Source organism: Triturus cristatus, chromosome 5_2, assembly GCF_964204655.1.
Source record: "Triturus cristatus chromosome 5_2, aTriCri1.1, whole genome shotgun sequence".
NCBI lineage: Eukaryota > Metazoa > Chordata > Amphibia > Caudata > Salamandridae > Triturus > Triturus cristatus.
This window is the reverse complement of record NC_140588.1, coordinates 795,964,637-795,980,653: the sequence shown is the minus strand read 5'-3', so window position 1 is coordinate 795,980,653 and position 16,017 is coordinate 795,964,637. Positions and strand designations below refer to the sequence as shown.

Below are 16,017 nucleotides of genomic sequence, written 5' to 3'. Positions count from 1 at the left end.
GCGGCAGGAGGTTACCAAGTACGATCCCCTCAACTATTATTTTGTAGTTAACCAAATGGCACAACTGCAGACACCTTCATCTGGAATCCAAGGGCTCATGCTTTCAAGTTCCTCATCAGTTTCACTTGAACTGGTGTCATCTTAGAAACAAGGCAATTCCATTTTCGGAATAGCAGTGCTTTTGAAATGACTGTATAAATCTTAAAATGGCATGGCAACATAAGCTTCACTCCTGGATAAACCATGTTTAGTACTCGATATAGACCACTTAAATATAACTTAGACATGCTTCAACACAAAATATACTGCATAGAAAACCAAACAATATTGGCCAAAGAATCCAAAGACAATGGCCTCTGGTGCTTTTTCACAAAATGCTTCATATTTCCCAAGGCTTTGAGCAAGGTTGAACGAAGGTGCAGTAAACAATTGTCATAGGTACTCCTCTGCGAACAGATCATTGGAACACCGGTTGGTTCTGACATTGTAATGGGAAAGAAACCTGTTTGTTAGCATGTATGGCCAAAAGCCAGAGACACCTTTATAAGCGAATGCCAAGTAATGCTAAAGGGAAATTCAGTTAGGGGCAGAACATGTATTCAGTCATTTTAATGTTACGATTATCAAACCCACAAACATTGGGTTGTATATTGCTTCTGAACATCACTTTGTTAATGCTGTCTGGTCCACAAATGCAGACCCATAAAAGGTTGACCATGAAAAGATTTCCAAAAATAGTAACAAACACCCCTTTCCATATTTAAACCATAAGGTGGGATGTGTGATTCCCAGAAGCTTGTATGGACCACAATTGAGTGTAATGGAGAAAAAAGATTTAACGCTGGTCCAGCACACAACCTCCCTGCACAGATAAATCACACAACTAATTGGGGTGCCTTTCTGCTGTTTGACCAGAAGGTTAACTTGACCTTCGGTCCACCGACATCCACAGATCTAGGGGGGTCCTTGTTTTAAGGATGCAATAGCCCTCACCCGCCTAGGTGGCATGCTTCATCATTGGGCTAGCTCCTCGCTGGGTGGGTGCTGCAATGCCCACAGTGCTCCCAGAAATTGGGGCTCTTTGCCAGAGACCTTTTTTTCTCTCCCCCTGGCCCTGTATTATCCAGAGCTCATGTCGCTGCCCTAGTTGGGTGTATGTGAGAGTATGCGGTAGAAGGAATAACGGAGTGGTTAATATTGAGAACAGGTGCTCCCTTAGCAGTTTTTATTCCAAGCGAGTGACTGTGCCAAGATTAAAAACAGGACTGAACCAAACAGTCTTAGTAATGAGTCTTTGGTTATGTTCAGTAGGTCAACATGTTTCATGCCCAAATGTGCCCAAATGGTCTAGGCATTTCATTTCATCACATGCCTAGACCTTTTGGGCACTTTTGAGCATGAAACAAGTTGGCCCTACTCAAGCTGCCATGGTGTGGTTCACATAAGCTCCACAAACCTGAATTGCTGTGGGCTAGGTATGAAGCGCAATAAGATGACCAATTTTGTGAGTAGCTCCACCATCTACCATAAGATGGTAAATTCTTGCAGCGAGGATACATCATTTACCAAATCCAGTGAAATGCTTGGTCGCAGATTAGGCAGTACAGGGAGCAGAAGTGGTAATAAGTGGGTGCTTCATTGTTGAGGAACATTATTCTATCAATAATCAGCGTTTAGCGGGCCCCAGTGCCACTGCACCTGCTGCACCAATGGAAGCCACGCCCCTGGCTGTGTTCCTCCTGATCAACGGAGTTCTCCTAGACATAAAAGGCGTCACTTTTAATCCCACAGTCTGTGTTTGAACACCTGCTGAGCGGAGCTCCGCTTCTTTTATAGACTCGCATTCCTCTGGCTCTCATCTCGCCCAGCATGCAGCTGTGAGGGATGAAATATGATTATTCGCCGCCAAGGCCCCCCCCCAACAGACCCTCCAGTTATGTTAACCTTGACCTTTCGCTCTAGCGCACACACATACATCTATACTGTCAGTCAGTGCATGAGTGAGTGTGTGTGTTACATGACCTACATACCATCAGTCAGTCTGTGTGCTTGTGTGTGTGCACTGTGCTTTTTGTTTCTTTCTTATACAGTTAATCTAATCTAAATAACACTAATTCAACTCATGTTTTCAGACCCTCACTTGTGTCCTGCAAGTAGTGTTATGCTGCTTCTAGTCTCATCACCCCCTCTCCCCCTTGGGCTCAGACTGTTCTGTGTCACAGAATGTTGGCTTTGGTTTTAGAAGCAGCTCAAAATTCATTATTGTAAGTGCTGAGGAGGGGTCTCTTTTAAGTCTAGCATTAGCTGGGTATTTCGATTTGACTAAAATTATATTTGTATAATATACTTACTTACAGGAGCTTCCATTCAGTCCTCTGCATCCATTGGTCTGTTGTTGTGCCATTCACATTTTTCTTCCACCCACTACAGTATACTGCATGTGGCAGTGGGTCAGCCCACTTTGGCGATGCACTAACTTCACTGTGAGCGACAGCATTCTGTTCTTTCACAAGGCGCACATCTGCACACAAAGTAGTCACTCAATTGCTAGGGACTACTATAGCAATGTGTGTGTTTTGACACTAAAAAGATACAATAAAGGTTTGCAAAAACCATAACAAACAAAAAACATTGAGAAAGCCAAAAGGTGGATGCCAGACCTAGACATATTGGCTTTGCTAGTGCTTGTTTAATGTGTAAGGGCGGTAGTAGTGTGTACAGCTGCTAAACATATGATTTACTTTTTGAGGTCAGCGTTGGCTCTCATAATTTTCATCAAGGGGCAGTCCATAATGAAAATGGCAGACTTTAGGCCAGTGGTCTTCAAATTTCTTTGTGCCAAGCTACCTTTGAGTAAACATAATAAAAAAATAAAAAGTATGTCCGGGCCTGATGGCATACGTCTCTAGAAACTGAAGCTAAAGTGAACAAAGCAAAAATAACATGTACCACCTCTCCCCTTTACACATTAATTTGAAGTGTCTCAAACAGTATATATGTCACAGGAAGCCGCAACAGTTCAAGGTTCACACACACACACACACACACACACATAGAACAGGCAAAGCACAAACAGGAGCAGTGTAAGCTTACGTAACAGACAGACCGGGTATAAAATGAGCAGCAGAAACCCAAGTGTGGTGATAATGGAGCGCTGTGGTGGTTATGGGCCTGCTGCTAAGGGGCCCTATGCAAGTTGGCAAGGGCGCCCTTATCTTGCCATCACAGATCATCCACTGGCCCTCAGGAGCCTTCAGCTGTCCTCACATTACACTGTCCTTGTAACCCATCTCCTGACTCTCAGAGACACTCAAGCAGCTCAGATTCCAAGCTCTACATGAGCCAAACAAAAACCAGTCCTCAAACCACCCTAAGAGGCTCCCTGCCAGTCTGAAGACACCATCAGGCAGCTCTTCAGAACCAACACTCGACCATCAGGAGACCCCAGCTGGCACACAGATACTCCACTCATGCTCAACCATCCTCAAAAAATGCTCAGACACACTGCCTGGACTCAGTCTGAAACTCTGCTCTAGTGGGCCTCAGCACCCTGACAGACACCAGTGACCTGCTTGCAGTCCAGCATATGTGGCCCTCTCCTGACCTTTGGAGGACGCAAGAGGATATTAGACAGCCCAGAGCGTCACTTACATGATTCTCAGAAGCCCTTGGTTCGCCCTCACATTTCCTCAGCTGTCTCCAACTGACCCTCAGCCAGTCCTCACATACAGCAAGCACCGCCCTACCAGTCTCCAGGGCTCCTGAGATGCCTCGATTCACAACCCTGTAAATCCCTCCAGCTTGTCCACCTCTGATCATCCTCAGATAGCCGCAAAGCAACTCTTCAAGCCCTCAGTTTCTCAGTGGCCAACAACCTGTGCCCCCCTGCAGGCTGCAAAACACATATACAAGGCCATGAGCATACCCACTGCAGATGGCAGGTTGAACTGCAGTGGTAGTGGGGTCTACGCACCCCCTGGGGCCACCTTTGCTTCGAGCAAAACCACGACTTCAAGCCCTGTCCTCAGGAAAGTGAGAGCATTTTGCGTCACTGTGCAGAAGACACAGTGATGTTAGCATCAAGGCTGTGGTAACAAGTTCCATGTAAAAAACAGTACAAATCTGATGTCACGATTCATACACATATATGGGCATGCACAAATAGATGCTGTTTTTTTTGCATGTGCGACTTATCACAGTTTTACAGTTTGGTAGCACTATTACTATGTCTTCTGCACAGCGCTATGTGTAACGCTGCGGGTTGTAGGTTCAAATCTTAGTTGCAGATGTCCCTGGGTATCCTGCAGGTTACACGTTAAGATCCTGAATAGATTTCAAATGAGACATGCGCAACTGCAATGATGTGCCTGTGAACACCTTAGCATAGTTAGTTCTTATGACATTTACAAAATGAATGCCTTGGAGTTTTAAGAGCCACATTATGAAGTGCAAAAAATAATTCACTTTGTTTTGCGCACTGTGCAAAGAGTAACTGAGGGTGTGTAGCCCTGCACTTTGGCATATGAGATACAGATAACAGTACTGAACATCCATGAATGGTCCTTGCCTCTAACAAAGGCAGGATATACAATGTCTGCTCTCTCTTCTTGTATTTGTGGCATTATCACAGTTATTGTTATGATTTATTTTATCCCTTTGCTGGCTTGGTTGCTACGTGTAGATAGATGTGAGAGACACTACTGCTACTACTCATACACACAACAGGCAGCCGCACACGCCTGTTATAGAGTGGAGTTAGGGACCCCCCCTCTTTCCATTCACTCGTCACTGCCGCTTGACTTCACTGCATGAACCCTCGGACTGCAGCTGGGGCAGCATGAGCTCGGGGTTACTGCTGTCCATCGCGCGACCCTCCTGAAGTGCAGGGGAGCCCCCCTCCCCTACTCTCGCCCCCACTGCAGAAGGGGCAAGAGAGCCGAGCACACAAAACGAAGATCAACCATTGGGCAGACAAAGTGGAGAAACCCATGAAGCATGTACCTAGTGTAGGTGGGCTGGTAGCTACAGGTCACAGGATTACCTCTGGAGTATCGAGTGATGTAAGGGATTAGCACAAACATCTGACTTTTAAACGCTGTCTTTTGTGGCTTGCCAGGAATGTACCCAAAGCAATGCCAGTGCAAATCTCAGATATCAGAGTGGGCAGAGGTACCTCGTCCTATGAAGCTCCGTGCCACGGCGCTGGCACTCTCCCCGGACCCTGACATTCACAGGGCTCCTACAGCTAAAGCGGGGCGCATCCTGGCGCACTGGCTTGCACCTACATACCACAAAGCGCCTGGATACCCTCGCGGGTGTCAAGCTGCGCTCTATAAATACAACTTGATATTTGATTGAAAGCTGTGTACAAATGCGATTCAAACAAAAACACCAAGGAGAATCGCGTCGCTGCCGATTTCGGATTGTATTCCTTGTCTTGGATCAGCCAGGATGCTGCCGTAGCTTGGATGTACCCGAGGTCTTCTGGACATCGCCCTAGCAGGGGTCACTATTTCCACATGTCACATATATTCCATATGTAATGAGTGACATCCACAGTAAGTTGCAGGTGTAGATCACTGTACATTATTATACACACGTTGTATATGTTGTGTTGTTTCATAGGTATGGATATACCCTGCAATCTGCCACTGGAGTGGCCTGGCAGGACCAATGGTGTTCAGTACAGTCTCGTCCTGATTTTTAGAATTCCATTGCAGACAGGAGCTTGGTACTCTTTTTGAGGGGTAATCTGTAGGAGACGGTGTGAAAAAAACGATGTTTTGTTGTTGATAATTAGGAATGTCGTTTTGCTGGGTGTGGTCGAAGGTCTAACCAAGATGAGTATGTACTAACCGGGCTATCTCGCTTCTGAACTGACCTCCAAGTTTGTACGAGTCTTTATTAGCTACGGGTATTGGGTGATTTGGGGAGCTGTGATATCTGCCTCCTGGCTTATCAGGGCAGACGGCTGAAGTTTCAGCAGTTCTATTTAGGTGTGTTCTGTTGCTGGTCAGTTTGGGGTGATAATAATAATAATCCACATTAGAAAAGCGCGAACAATCACCCGTAAGGGTCTCTAGGCGGTGGGGGCCGTCAGGAAGATTAAGCAAGCTATTGCCCAGAGTCACATGGTGCTGGGCTAATCTGCCGCCGGCGCCAGGGATCGAACCGTGATCCCCACGTTCCGGAGTCAGTCGCCCTGGCCGCGGTGCCACACCTCTTCCCTACTTGCACCAGTGCTGTGTAGGCAGGCTGACACCCATTTAGGGCTCTGAATAGTAATTTGGCGACTACATCTTCACTGGTTACCTGCGAGCAGTTTGTGGTCAGTCGTCACATTTGCATCTTAAGGGGGGTGGTTCTGGTGTCACGCCCACTGAATATGTGCTGTATCAGGTGATTAGTTGGGTTCATGCAATTCCCTGTTGGGTGTGGCGGTGTGTGTCGAATTTCACCTGGGATCAATGGCAGTCACATCTATTCCCCCAAACCTTTGAAGTGTTCATCTAGGTTGACCCATCCCCTAGGTCCACCCTTAAGGGCAGACAAGGACAGTGAATGGCACACACGTACATACGATGACTATGTAAGGACCTGCCGCAGGAACCTTTTGAAGTGTAAAACTCTGCTCCTCAACTGCCACGACGGACTTATCTTGTTGTCTACTTGGTGGAAATTTGGACAAATTCAAAATATCTTTGCTATGACAGGAAGGGGGCAAGGCAGGGAAACACCAAATGTTCACCAGCTCTAGCTCGTCTGTTTTTGGGAGGGAGACAGCAGTTGGGTTAGAGTGAATGAGTGAAGTACATGGCACCACCTCCATGTCTGTCAATGTTTTTATAAGGGTAAGCAGGGAATGTGCTTCGAGTCCTCTATTTATCTGTTCTTACTTCCCAGTTCTACCTTGCTATCAAGACAACCCTAATTTATGTTTTGAAAATGTGTCATTTTATGCCCTTTTCGTCCTACAAATTCATTCTGCCAGTGTTGGAAGGCACTTTTTGCACTGCTAGGGACTGGAACAAGGTATCAGATGAATGTTACTCGCACACAAGTTCTTGCATCCTCCCTCCCAAATAAAAGAGCAACTTGTGTTATAATCAAATTCTACTGTAAAATCATGTTGTTGCCTTTGGAGTCTGCAGACCGGGGCTTTATCCTGATTTCAACACAAACATTATGATTGTGGATGATTGTGGGAAAATCAGTGTACTTCCCTGTACCTTAGATTTAAATGTGTGTGTTGTGAAAAATATTCAGTGTAAAATCTATGTGTACAGTGTAGTCTCCAGCAGGGCCTCACTGGTTGTGATCTAGGTAGTTCTAAACGTGATAAGAATCATGGTGTAGTGTGATAGCATTAACACTATTTGTCGAGCTTTTTTGCCGGTGTTCTTGTATACACAGGAATGTTTGTGCTAATAAACTGGAAGGTGCTATAAACAGCTTTAGTGAACAAGAGGCTGAAAAGTTTTAAATAAGATTCCTGACATCCCTGAACGTTAACAGCACACCCACACATTTTAGGCAGGAGGTGGGATTTGAGTTGGTATCCTCCACATTTTCAGCACAAGCACATATTACTGTTCTCTGTACAGCCCCTCAAAGTTGAAATCTCCCTTCTGACATAAAAATATTCTTTGTGAATTTCACACTATACAAATACTGAGCATAAATTAAAACACAGGTTGTGGTCTCTTTCTTACGCACACACACAGCTGCTCTCTCTCTCTCTCTCACTTCAACTTTCTTCTATTCTTCTGCAGCACGTTCATTGGCCAACCAAGCTATTTTTGACAACGTGCCCTGTCACCCGTAGGTGATGCACAGACTATTTCAGAAGACATTCCGCCTTTTAAGTTATCCCGTGAGGACTGGAGTCTTTAACCTACAAGTGTCCCAATTGCCACAGCATGTGCCCAACTCGCCCATTTAAATCAAAGTTGTCATCAAATACTTACCGTAGAACACACGGAGACCTCAGCGCCTGAAAGGATGTCGAGGACATTGAAGAATGTTGTGTGCTTTTCAGTGTATCTCCTCACACATTGGCAGCCCTAATATCCCACAACGCTTTAGTACACATCTCCACAGCAGGCCTGCTTCAGCCCTTTGCCTGTCGCGCGCCATGTTATGTAGTTCAGAACAATGTACCGATTACCAGCAACTCTAAGACTCACCCCCCAGTCAAAATGATTAAGACACGCCCCTGTCAATCATCTACCTTTGTGCACTCAGGTCCCACCTCCTGCCTAGAATGTGTGGGGCATCCCAGTACGGTGTGCAGCTTACCCACAGGGATGTGAGGAATCGTATTTACAACTTTTCAGCCTCCTCTTGCTGACTAAAGTTGTTTCAGCAGCTTCCTATGTATTAAAGTAAACTTCTCTGTGAATGTAGGAACCCCAGTATAAAACTAGACAGATGGTGTTATTGCTATGAAGCCATGCCATTATTTCAACCACCTTTACAGCTACCCAGATAATAACCAGCGCGACTGCACAACACTTCGATTACTAAAATACTTATCCTGAATTATGTTATCAAATATTGACAAGCCTGCTATATCGCACACATTCATGCAATCAGAAGCAAAACAGTACACTGAGGGGCTTGGTGGGCTGGAATACATTAGCTGCCAGGGCAGTGCTAAATTTCACCGGGTTGGTATGCTATTTTGCACAATTTGACATATTTATGTGGGCGGTAAATATACATTAATATGCATATATTTTCTATGTAGGCTTTTGGTCCTGTAAAAATAGTACCAATCAGCATTACAAGAAAGTTAGCAAAATAACACACAGTTGCAGGATGTGTTATGAAGCTAAATAGCATTTTGGTGCAAATTAGCATAGCACAGGTAGTTTTGGGACAATTCCCTCCTCCATGGCGTACCAAAATCTACACGGGCCCGCCCTAGGGATATCCTACATGAGTCAGCAAGTCTCATCTAGAACCTGAAGAAATGTGTTCACATCAGCTCCATGCAGATGGGAATCCACTGGCTCCCCTTGTCGACCCCTTCCATCTTCATAAGTAGCTGCATCCTTTACAAAGCTATCGCGACCGGCACCCCTGCTTATCTGCTTGGCAAGCTCTCAGTCTCTGATGACTCTTGGCACACCCACAGCCAGGACACCATTGGACTGAAGGCAAAGAAATGAAGAAAACTAGGCATGCATCTATGCTCAGGGTCTGGACAGATCCAGAATCCATCACATTCTCCCGAATGTATGACGTTACATCGCACACATTCACAACGCAGTATTTTACATCGCGTTCATTACAATGCAAGTTGTTACAACGACTTGCGCTGGAGGGCGCTGGACTTAGGAATAGTATGATTTACTATTCAAACTCCAGTCTACGTATCAGTAGGGAAGGTGTTGGAATAGTAAATCATACTATTCCTTAGTTTAGAGCGCCATCCAGCGCAAGTTGTTGTAACGACTTGCGTTGTAATGCCCGCGATGTAAAGATACCGCGGTGTAACGACCGCGTTGTAAAGGACGTTCTCCCATTCTCCCCAACTCTCCTCCAATTTAGGGACTCTCTTGAAACAAACCTCTTTAAAGAGCCCAAAGTGCAATGCAGTAAAAATGCATTTCTGTTCCTAGAACCTCACTCGCTACCACGAAGAGTGCAACGCTGCTCCTAACCATACCCATGGTCCCCCGTTCAAGTGTGTCCCCTGGAGCCCATAAGTCCTACTTTAAATTCGAAGTCTACCAGGGCCTTTAGTTCCTTCCCCATGTGAACTGATGAGTCCGTGTGGCCACCTCTGATCTGTAAGGCCTGCAGCACATTCGACACTCAAGCCATGTCTGTCCGGTGTGATTGTACTGCATTGATAATAGAATTGTCTGAATGGGCCCCAAACCATGCAAATCACATACTGCCTTTATCTAGCGGTCCGATTTGGGGATCAAGATTACGGCACCAGAAAGAGAATATTGTCAAACCATAAAGCATCATAACCATCCCACCTGGACTCGACAGCATTGGGTTGCATTGGTATTAGCATAGTAGGCAAGGGCCACGCCCATTGCAAATCACTTTATTGCATCTAACTGTCACGTGTGTTTACTGGTATGTGGTAGCAAACTGCTATCAGTGGCACATACATGGGGATGAAGACTGGCACCAGAATGGGAATGTGGCCAGACCATGCAGCATCGCAACAGCCCTACCTGAATTCTACAGAATTGTGCAACATTGTCATTGGCCCTATGTGCAATGGCCCCGCCCCTTGCAAATCGCGTTATTGTGTTCATCTGTGGTCACAGCTGGTTATGGCGTGAGATGGCAGCCAGTAAGTAGACTGTGGTCCCAGCAGGCTGTACAGCATCATGAAATATCCGCTGGACCCGAAAGCATTGTGCTGCATTGATGATGGCGCTTTCTGCGCTGGCCTCGTGCCATGCAAGTCGGGTTACTGATGTTCATTCTGTGGAACGTGCGAGTCACGCTTCACATGTCAAGGAACTGTCCGGGCCTGCCCTCCGACGCAGACTCTGGCATCCGCCATTTGGAGTAACTCGGACGTTCGTCACTGCTCTGAATTTGATTGAATTTTCGCTGCAGGTCAAGAAAAAGTGGATCAAAGTGTCGATTTTTAAGTGTAAATTGAGAAACGAGATGCTCCGTTTCTAGTCCAGCAATGCACCCGGCCAATCCGTGCTCAACCCTCTGTGCTAAGGATGGAGGACTTCACACTAACGCCCCTCAATGAGTAATGTGTGATTGGAAGCATTGATATCAGACTTAAGTTATAAGAGGAATCCCGATGAGGGCCTGTGATGCCTCATTTTAGGTCTGGCTTACCAGTGCAGCTGTCCGCCTGAATGTTGTTACCAGTTCCTTACACTTTATACACCGAGTGGTTCATGGCTCCGCCCAGAAGCGTATCAATCGCGCGGTTCTTGTTATTTGCTCTTGGGTGTATCATTCCGCCTCCTGTGGAGTACTTGCATTGCCATACACGAGGGACTATTGTACATTTGGAAAGTACGCCGAACCACCAAACACTACATTATTTATCTCCTAAGAACAATCGTTTTTCTTTTTTTTCTCATTGTAGCAGTTTTTCCTTTAAGTTTAGCCAGGACTCAAATTGCATCCCAGACCTATTGGCATTGCCGAGGGTTGTCTCTAAATTATTCTCAGCAGTCCCCAGACAGACTGTCTGTCGCCTGCGGTGTGCGCAGCGCCCACCCCTGCACTGTGGAATTTGATTTTTACTCATGACGTTATCTAGCGGAGTCACACTTGCTCACAAGGACGGAAGGTTTTTTTTGATATCGAGTGATATTTGGCGCGCTTGGCACAGGATATCAACTCTCACCACAGGGAGTTTCTGCAAACACTTCCTTGCAGAGGAAACCGGACTTCCTATGTGGAAAATGTCATTTCTAAAGTATGATTTCCCTTGATCATGTTTGCACAGCACTTCTGCATCATTTTCAGCAAGGTTCACACCTCCAAGTCAAGTGCAGGAACAAGAAACGAACACTCCAAATGTGGGTGTGTTCAGTGCCCCGGGCCTTACTGGCCTGCGTCAAGTATCCTACCGAGTGCCATGCATGGCCCCTTCATGCGGACCGTTTATCGGCATGCCCTTTTAATGGAATCTTTTGCTGTATAGATTCACGTGATAAAAAATACGATTTAGAGCCCGACACATAGCCCCTGGCGTCGCCCCACCACAGAAGACTCAAACAGCAGTGACAATGTCTTGCGGATATTGACTGAGCCTCGAGGGGTGACGCCAGAGTCTTCTAATTTGATTATTAAAGGCTGCAATTACCCGGAGCAGAACCGACATAATCAGATTTCGGATAAGAGGGTTCTGTCGCTTGGAGGTTTTTGCAATATCCATCAAGAGGCGCATTAGGAGTTAGTGAGATGTTCCTTCCCGTCACTCTACAACGAATACAGTATTCTTGCGCGTTTTCAAGAAATACTGGTGTATACTTGCGTGTACCCTAATTCTGGCTCCTACAAAGTACTTTGGAGCTTGAAAAAAGAGGCTAATCAGAGCAAAGGTGGAGGGGAGCTTCAGTGAACTGCGCACAGACTCGTCAGAAGTGCTGTCTTGGTAGCATCCTATCTCCCTTTGCTTGCATCATACTACTGTTGTTAAGAACAGTCCTAACATGCTCAGCGCCTCGCCACAGACCCTTCGTCGAGCACAGGTGTGCTCCTTCCACTCTGGATGTGGCTGCACGCGCTGCTTCTTTGTGCACCTTGGCATTGTGCCAGCAGGAGTGCTGCTCCTCACAGCTTGAGTACTATCAAGCAGTGGTCCTCCTGAGTGCAGAAGTGCGGTGGTAAAGACACTGCAATCGTCCAACACTGCATTCTGTAAATCAGCAGTGATTGTAGAGGGAGCGAACGCGAAACCAAGGGCGTAAGTTTGTACATGGCTTGAGGCAGGTCTCCACAGGACCCAGTGATGAATTGAAGTTACACCTTCTCGCCTTCCGGGGAGACGATCTCTGAAGGACGACTGACAAAGCGGGCCACTATGAAATATGTTTCATTTCCAAATGGATCCAAGTGGCTGTCCCCACTCTCCATCATGTAACATGTAAAATACTACCTCACACCGGTTAGGATGGCGCAAGATTATATACACTTTGCATAAGCAAAAGAGTTTCACATAGATTTGCACTCACCAATGGGCGCAGAGATTGTTTTGTAGCAGTTAATCTGGCCCAGGTTGCTAACAACTAAAATTGATTGAAGAAAAATCAAAGGCTTCATGTTAAATCTATTGCATACTTTTAATCGATAAAAATATGTTTTCCTAAAATACACAAAAGAATATGTTTTCCTTATGTTTCCATTTAAAGGCCTGCTCCCTGCCCCTGGACTCACAAACTCGGCTGTCATGTTAGGTGTTTCTTCCAGTATCACGTGATTCTCTTATTCAGAGGAAAGGATGAATGTCCCGAAACGCAGCGAAGTGCAGGCACTTTTTACCAAATGCCTCATAAAGTGACATCCTGTTCCAAGCTTGGTGTGCAGTGCTAGAAGAATGTCTTGAATGTGAGTACCCTACGCTTCCACCATCTAGTAAACTCTCTGCATAGTTTCCTAGGAACAATTCTTATTAGTTGTTGCGCTGTACTCAAAACAGAAACCTTTTCTAAGAGCAGGCTGCATAATGTTAATAAAAAGTATTTTATTTGGTAATAAGTTACCTGTATGTCTCTGGTAGGCCATGGCTGGTGAGGAGCGAAGGCACGCGCAGCCGGTCCCACCCTCTGTCCGCTGACAATAACAGGCAGCCTCGGGTCACACACATTTACGTGAGTTATAAATAGAGAGATAGAGGCGGCCGTCCGCACCCCTCCCTCCCTGGGGATCACTCCTGTAATCCCTCTTGGAGAGCCAGACCATGTTTGGAGATCCAGCAGTGGAAGAATGGGACCCAGCAGGCTACCCCGGGCCCGCGCGGACATGCCCTTTCCACTACTTCAACAGCAGAATTAGGCCAGAGCCGGCCCAAGCGCCCACGCCCCGATGGCGCATCCATCCTGCGATGCGTGACTCACACCGAGGCAGGGCAGGCGGACCTCTGGAGTCACCGGTCCCATTCACACCACACGCAGACGCGCCGGGGTGGAAGAGCGAGAGTACCCCTAAGCGTTCACATGGCGCCTCTTTTGAAAAATAAACTGAAAAGCTGTCTATAGTGTCACCAGGTTCACCTGCCCCCCCTTGCTTGCTTGAGTTTATTTAGTCCCTCTCAACCCACGATGGCACCTTCCACCTTTTGAAAAGCACTATCATACCCATGCCACTCCAAGGCACCCTGCATCACCTTCGCACACACCGGGCCACTAATGGTGACTGTTACTGCACGATTGGTTTATTGTCATGTTCAGTAGAGTGGGCATCAGGTGTATTTCTGAGATTTCTCCTAGAACAAATGATTGCACTAGCAGTCATAGACCAATCACATCTGCTTTTACTTCAAACAGTAATATGGCTCCTCATGCAGTATCAGAACCGTGCATTCTGATTGGCTGATCTGGTCAATGTGCACGATGTAAGGCACAGGTATGGTGGCTGTGAAGATCAAACATTAGCAGGAGCACAAAGATGCCCTTTCCCTCGCGGCGCATTCTGTTGCCTATGACAGGTTTGCATCACCTGCTGTGGGTTAGAGAGGGCCAATCAGAAATGGCCATCTTGTCTCATGTTTTTTATTTCTTTTATTTTTGATACACGCGGAGCATAAAGGTATGTACGCACGACAGTCACAAAATACAGCAGGTGATACAAATGTTGTAACATTATGTACAGTGGATGCTTTGGTTTCTGTAGCTGATTAATGTTAGCAGCATACCCATACATTTGAAATGCATTTTCCATTTCCAGTGGAATATTATCAGCACAATTGAATACTCTAAGCAGGGTGTAGGTGCTCCTGCATCTCAGTTAAAGTTGCTTGTGGGGTGCAAACATCTTAAAATTAAAACAAACAAAAACTATTTACTATAAAACAGCCTTGCATGCTAAGCAGTGTATAGACACCGTGTGAAGTTAACCCTCCGCCTGGCGCCAGTCGCAGGCCTTGCTAGGCCCAGGTAGTCTGGTATGTCATCCAGGCCTCAAGACACCCCGACGCATTCTAGCGAGCCGGGTCGAGTTGACCCTGCTCTGGATAGCTCCCTGCAGCACAACCCGTGTTCGGGTAGCTCCTGGCGTCTCTGATCCCTCTGACCCATGGTGTACCCCCATTTTGCTCTGATCCCTTCTGCTGCATTGCCATTAACATGGTGTCCCAGTACTGCGCTTTTGGATATTTGTACAAACCAGCTGTTTCCTCTTTATGCAAAGCAACATTTCCGCTTGTGCCCACACCAAGAATGGCCTCTTCCAACATTCTGGAGGGGAAGCGTGTTTACTTTTCCATCTACGGGTGACTTGTGTTCTGGCCGCTATGAGGCCTAGGTCTATGAATCTGGATGTTGCTTTATGTTTTTTGGGTCTATGAAATAATCCTAATATGCATTCCTCCCATGTGTGCAGACGAGGGCGGTCTGTGCACTCCGATAAACAGGTCCCAACCTCTTGCCAGTAATCATATAGAAGAGGGCCGGCCCATAGCACATGCAGAAGACCCGCTCCTATCTGATCACAGCTGGGGCACGCTGCTGGGGTTAAATGATAATATTTATTAATTTTGTGTGGTGAGAGGTATGCTCTACGGATAATAAATCACCACCCTGTCTCATGACAAGGGTATATGTATAGGGCTTCCGTACAGGCCACTGTACAAGAGCGTGCCAGATTCTACAAGCCTAAGGGCACGCCCGACTAAAAACTGACTTTCAATTCCAGTGTTCCTGCAGGAAGAATGCACTATAAGTTATAGCGTAAGGAGAGGTGGGGCCATCCTATTACCTTGATGTACCTGTACCCCCTCTCATGTCTGGAGGCCACTCTCTTGAACCATCAAGGAAATGCTATCTTCTCAATGTGCCAAAAGTAAACAAGCATTGGCATAGCCAATAGGTCTCGCCTTTGGGACCGTATAAGTGTTTAGCTATGCAACAGTTGCATAACTAAATACTTATAAGGTCCCAAAAGCGAGACCTATTGGCTATGCCCAAGCGGCCCTGCGGCCGCGAAAGTGAAAGTAATCGCGGTAAAGCGCTGCACGCGCGCCCGCGCACATGAACTGTAGCTCTAGGCTGGCCTGGTAGCACTTTTTGGAGCCCTCTCAATAAGTCTCGCAAGACCAGCGCATGCGCTGGGTCAGGCGAGACCTAAAAAGACTGAATTCCATACAGATCTGCCTCTTGTGGATTGGTGTCTGATTTCTTCCCTACACCTAACTCATCAGTTTCATGAAACGCGGTCTCTGTCCTCCAAAAACTCACTACGTGTCATATGTACAAAGAAGAGGAATTGCGGTTTCCAAATACCAATTTTATCAGAATCGCTATTTGGAAATTGATATTTCTTATGAATGATACTTTATATTTCATACTT

The 16,017-nt window shown here is 46.3% G+C and overlaps 1 protein-coding gene across 2 annotated transcripts in view; it reads right to left on the bottom strand.

Annotated features, from left to right (window-relative positions):
* Positions 1-16,017, bottom strand: part of FHL1 (four and a half LIM domains 1) — a 301,064-nt gene that overhangs the window by 32,136 nt on the left and 252,911 nt on the right. Inside the window, exon 1 of one of the 2 annotated variants that reach the window (XM_085607925.1) lies at positions 13,215-13,305. The exons of the other annotated variant lie outside the window; for it this stretch is intronic. Coding sequence (XP_085464051.1) covers positions 13,215-13,236 — 22 coding nt within the window. The 5' untranslated portion in view covers positions 13,237-13,305. Of the gene's footprint in view, positions 1-13,214; positions 13,306-16,017 lie in introns of those variants that run through there. 2 annotated transcript variants of the gene reach the window in all.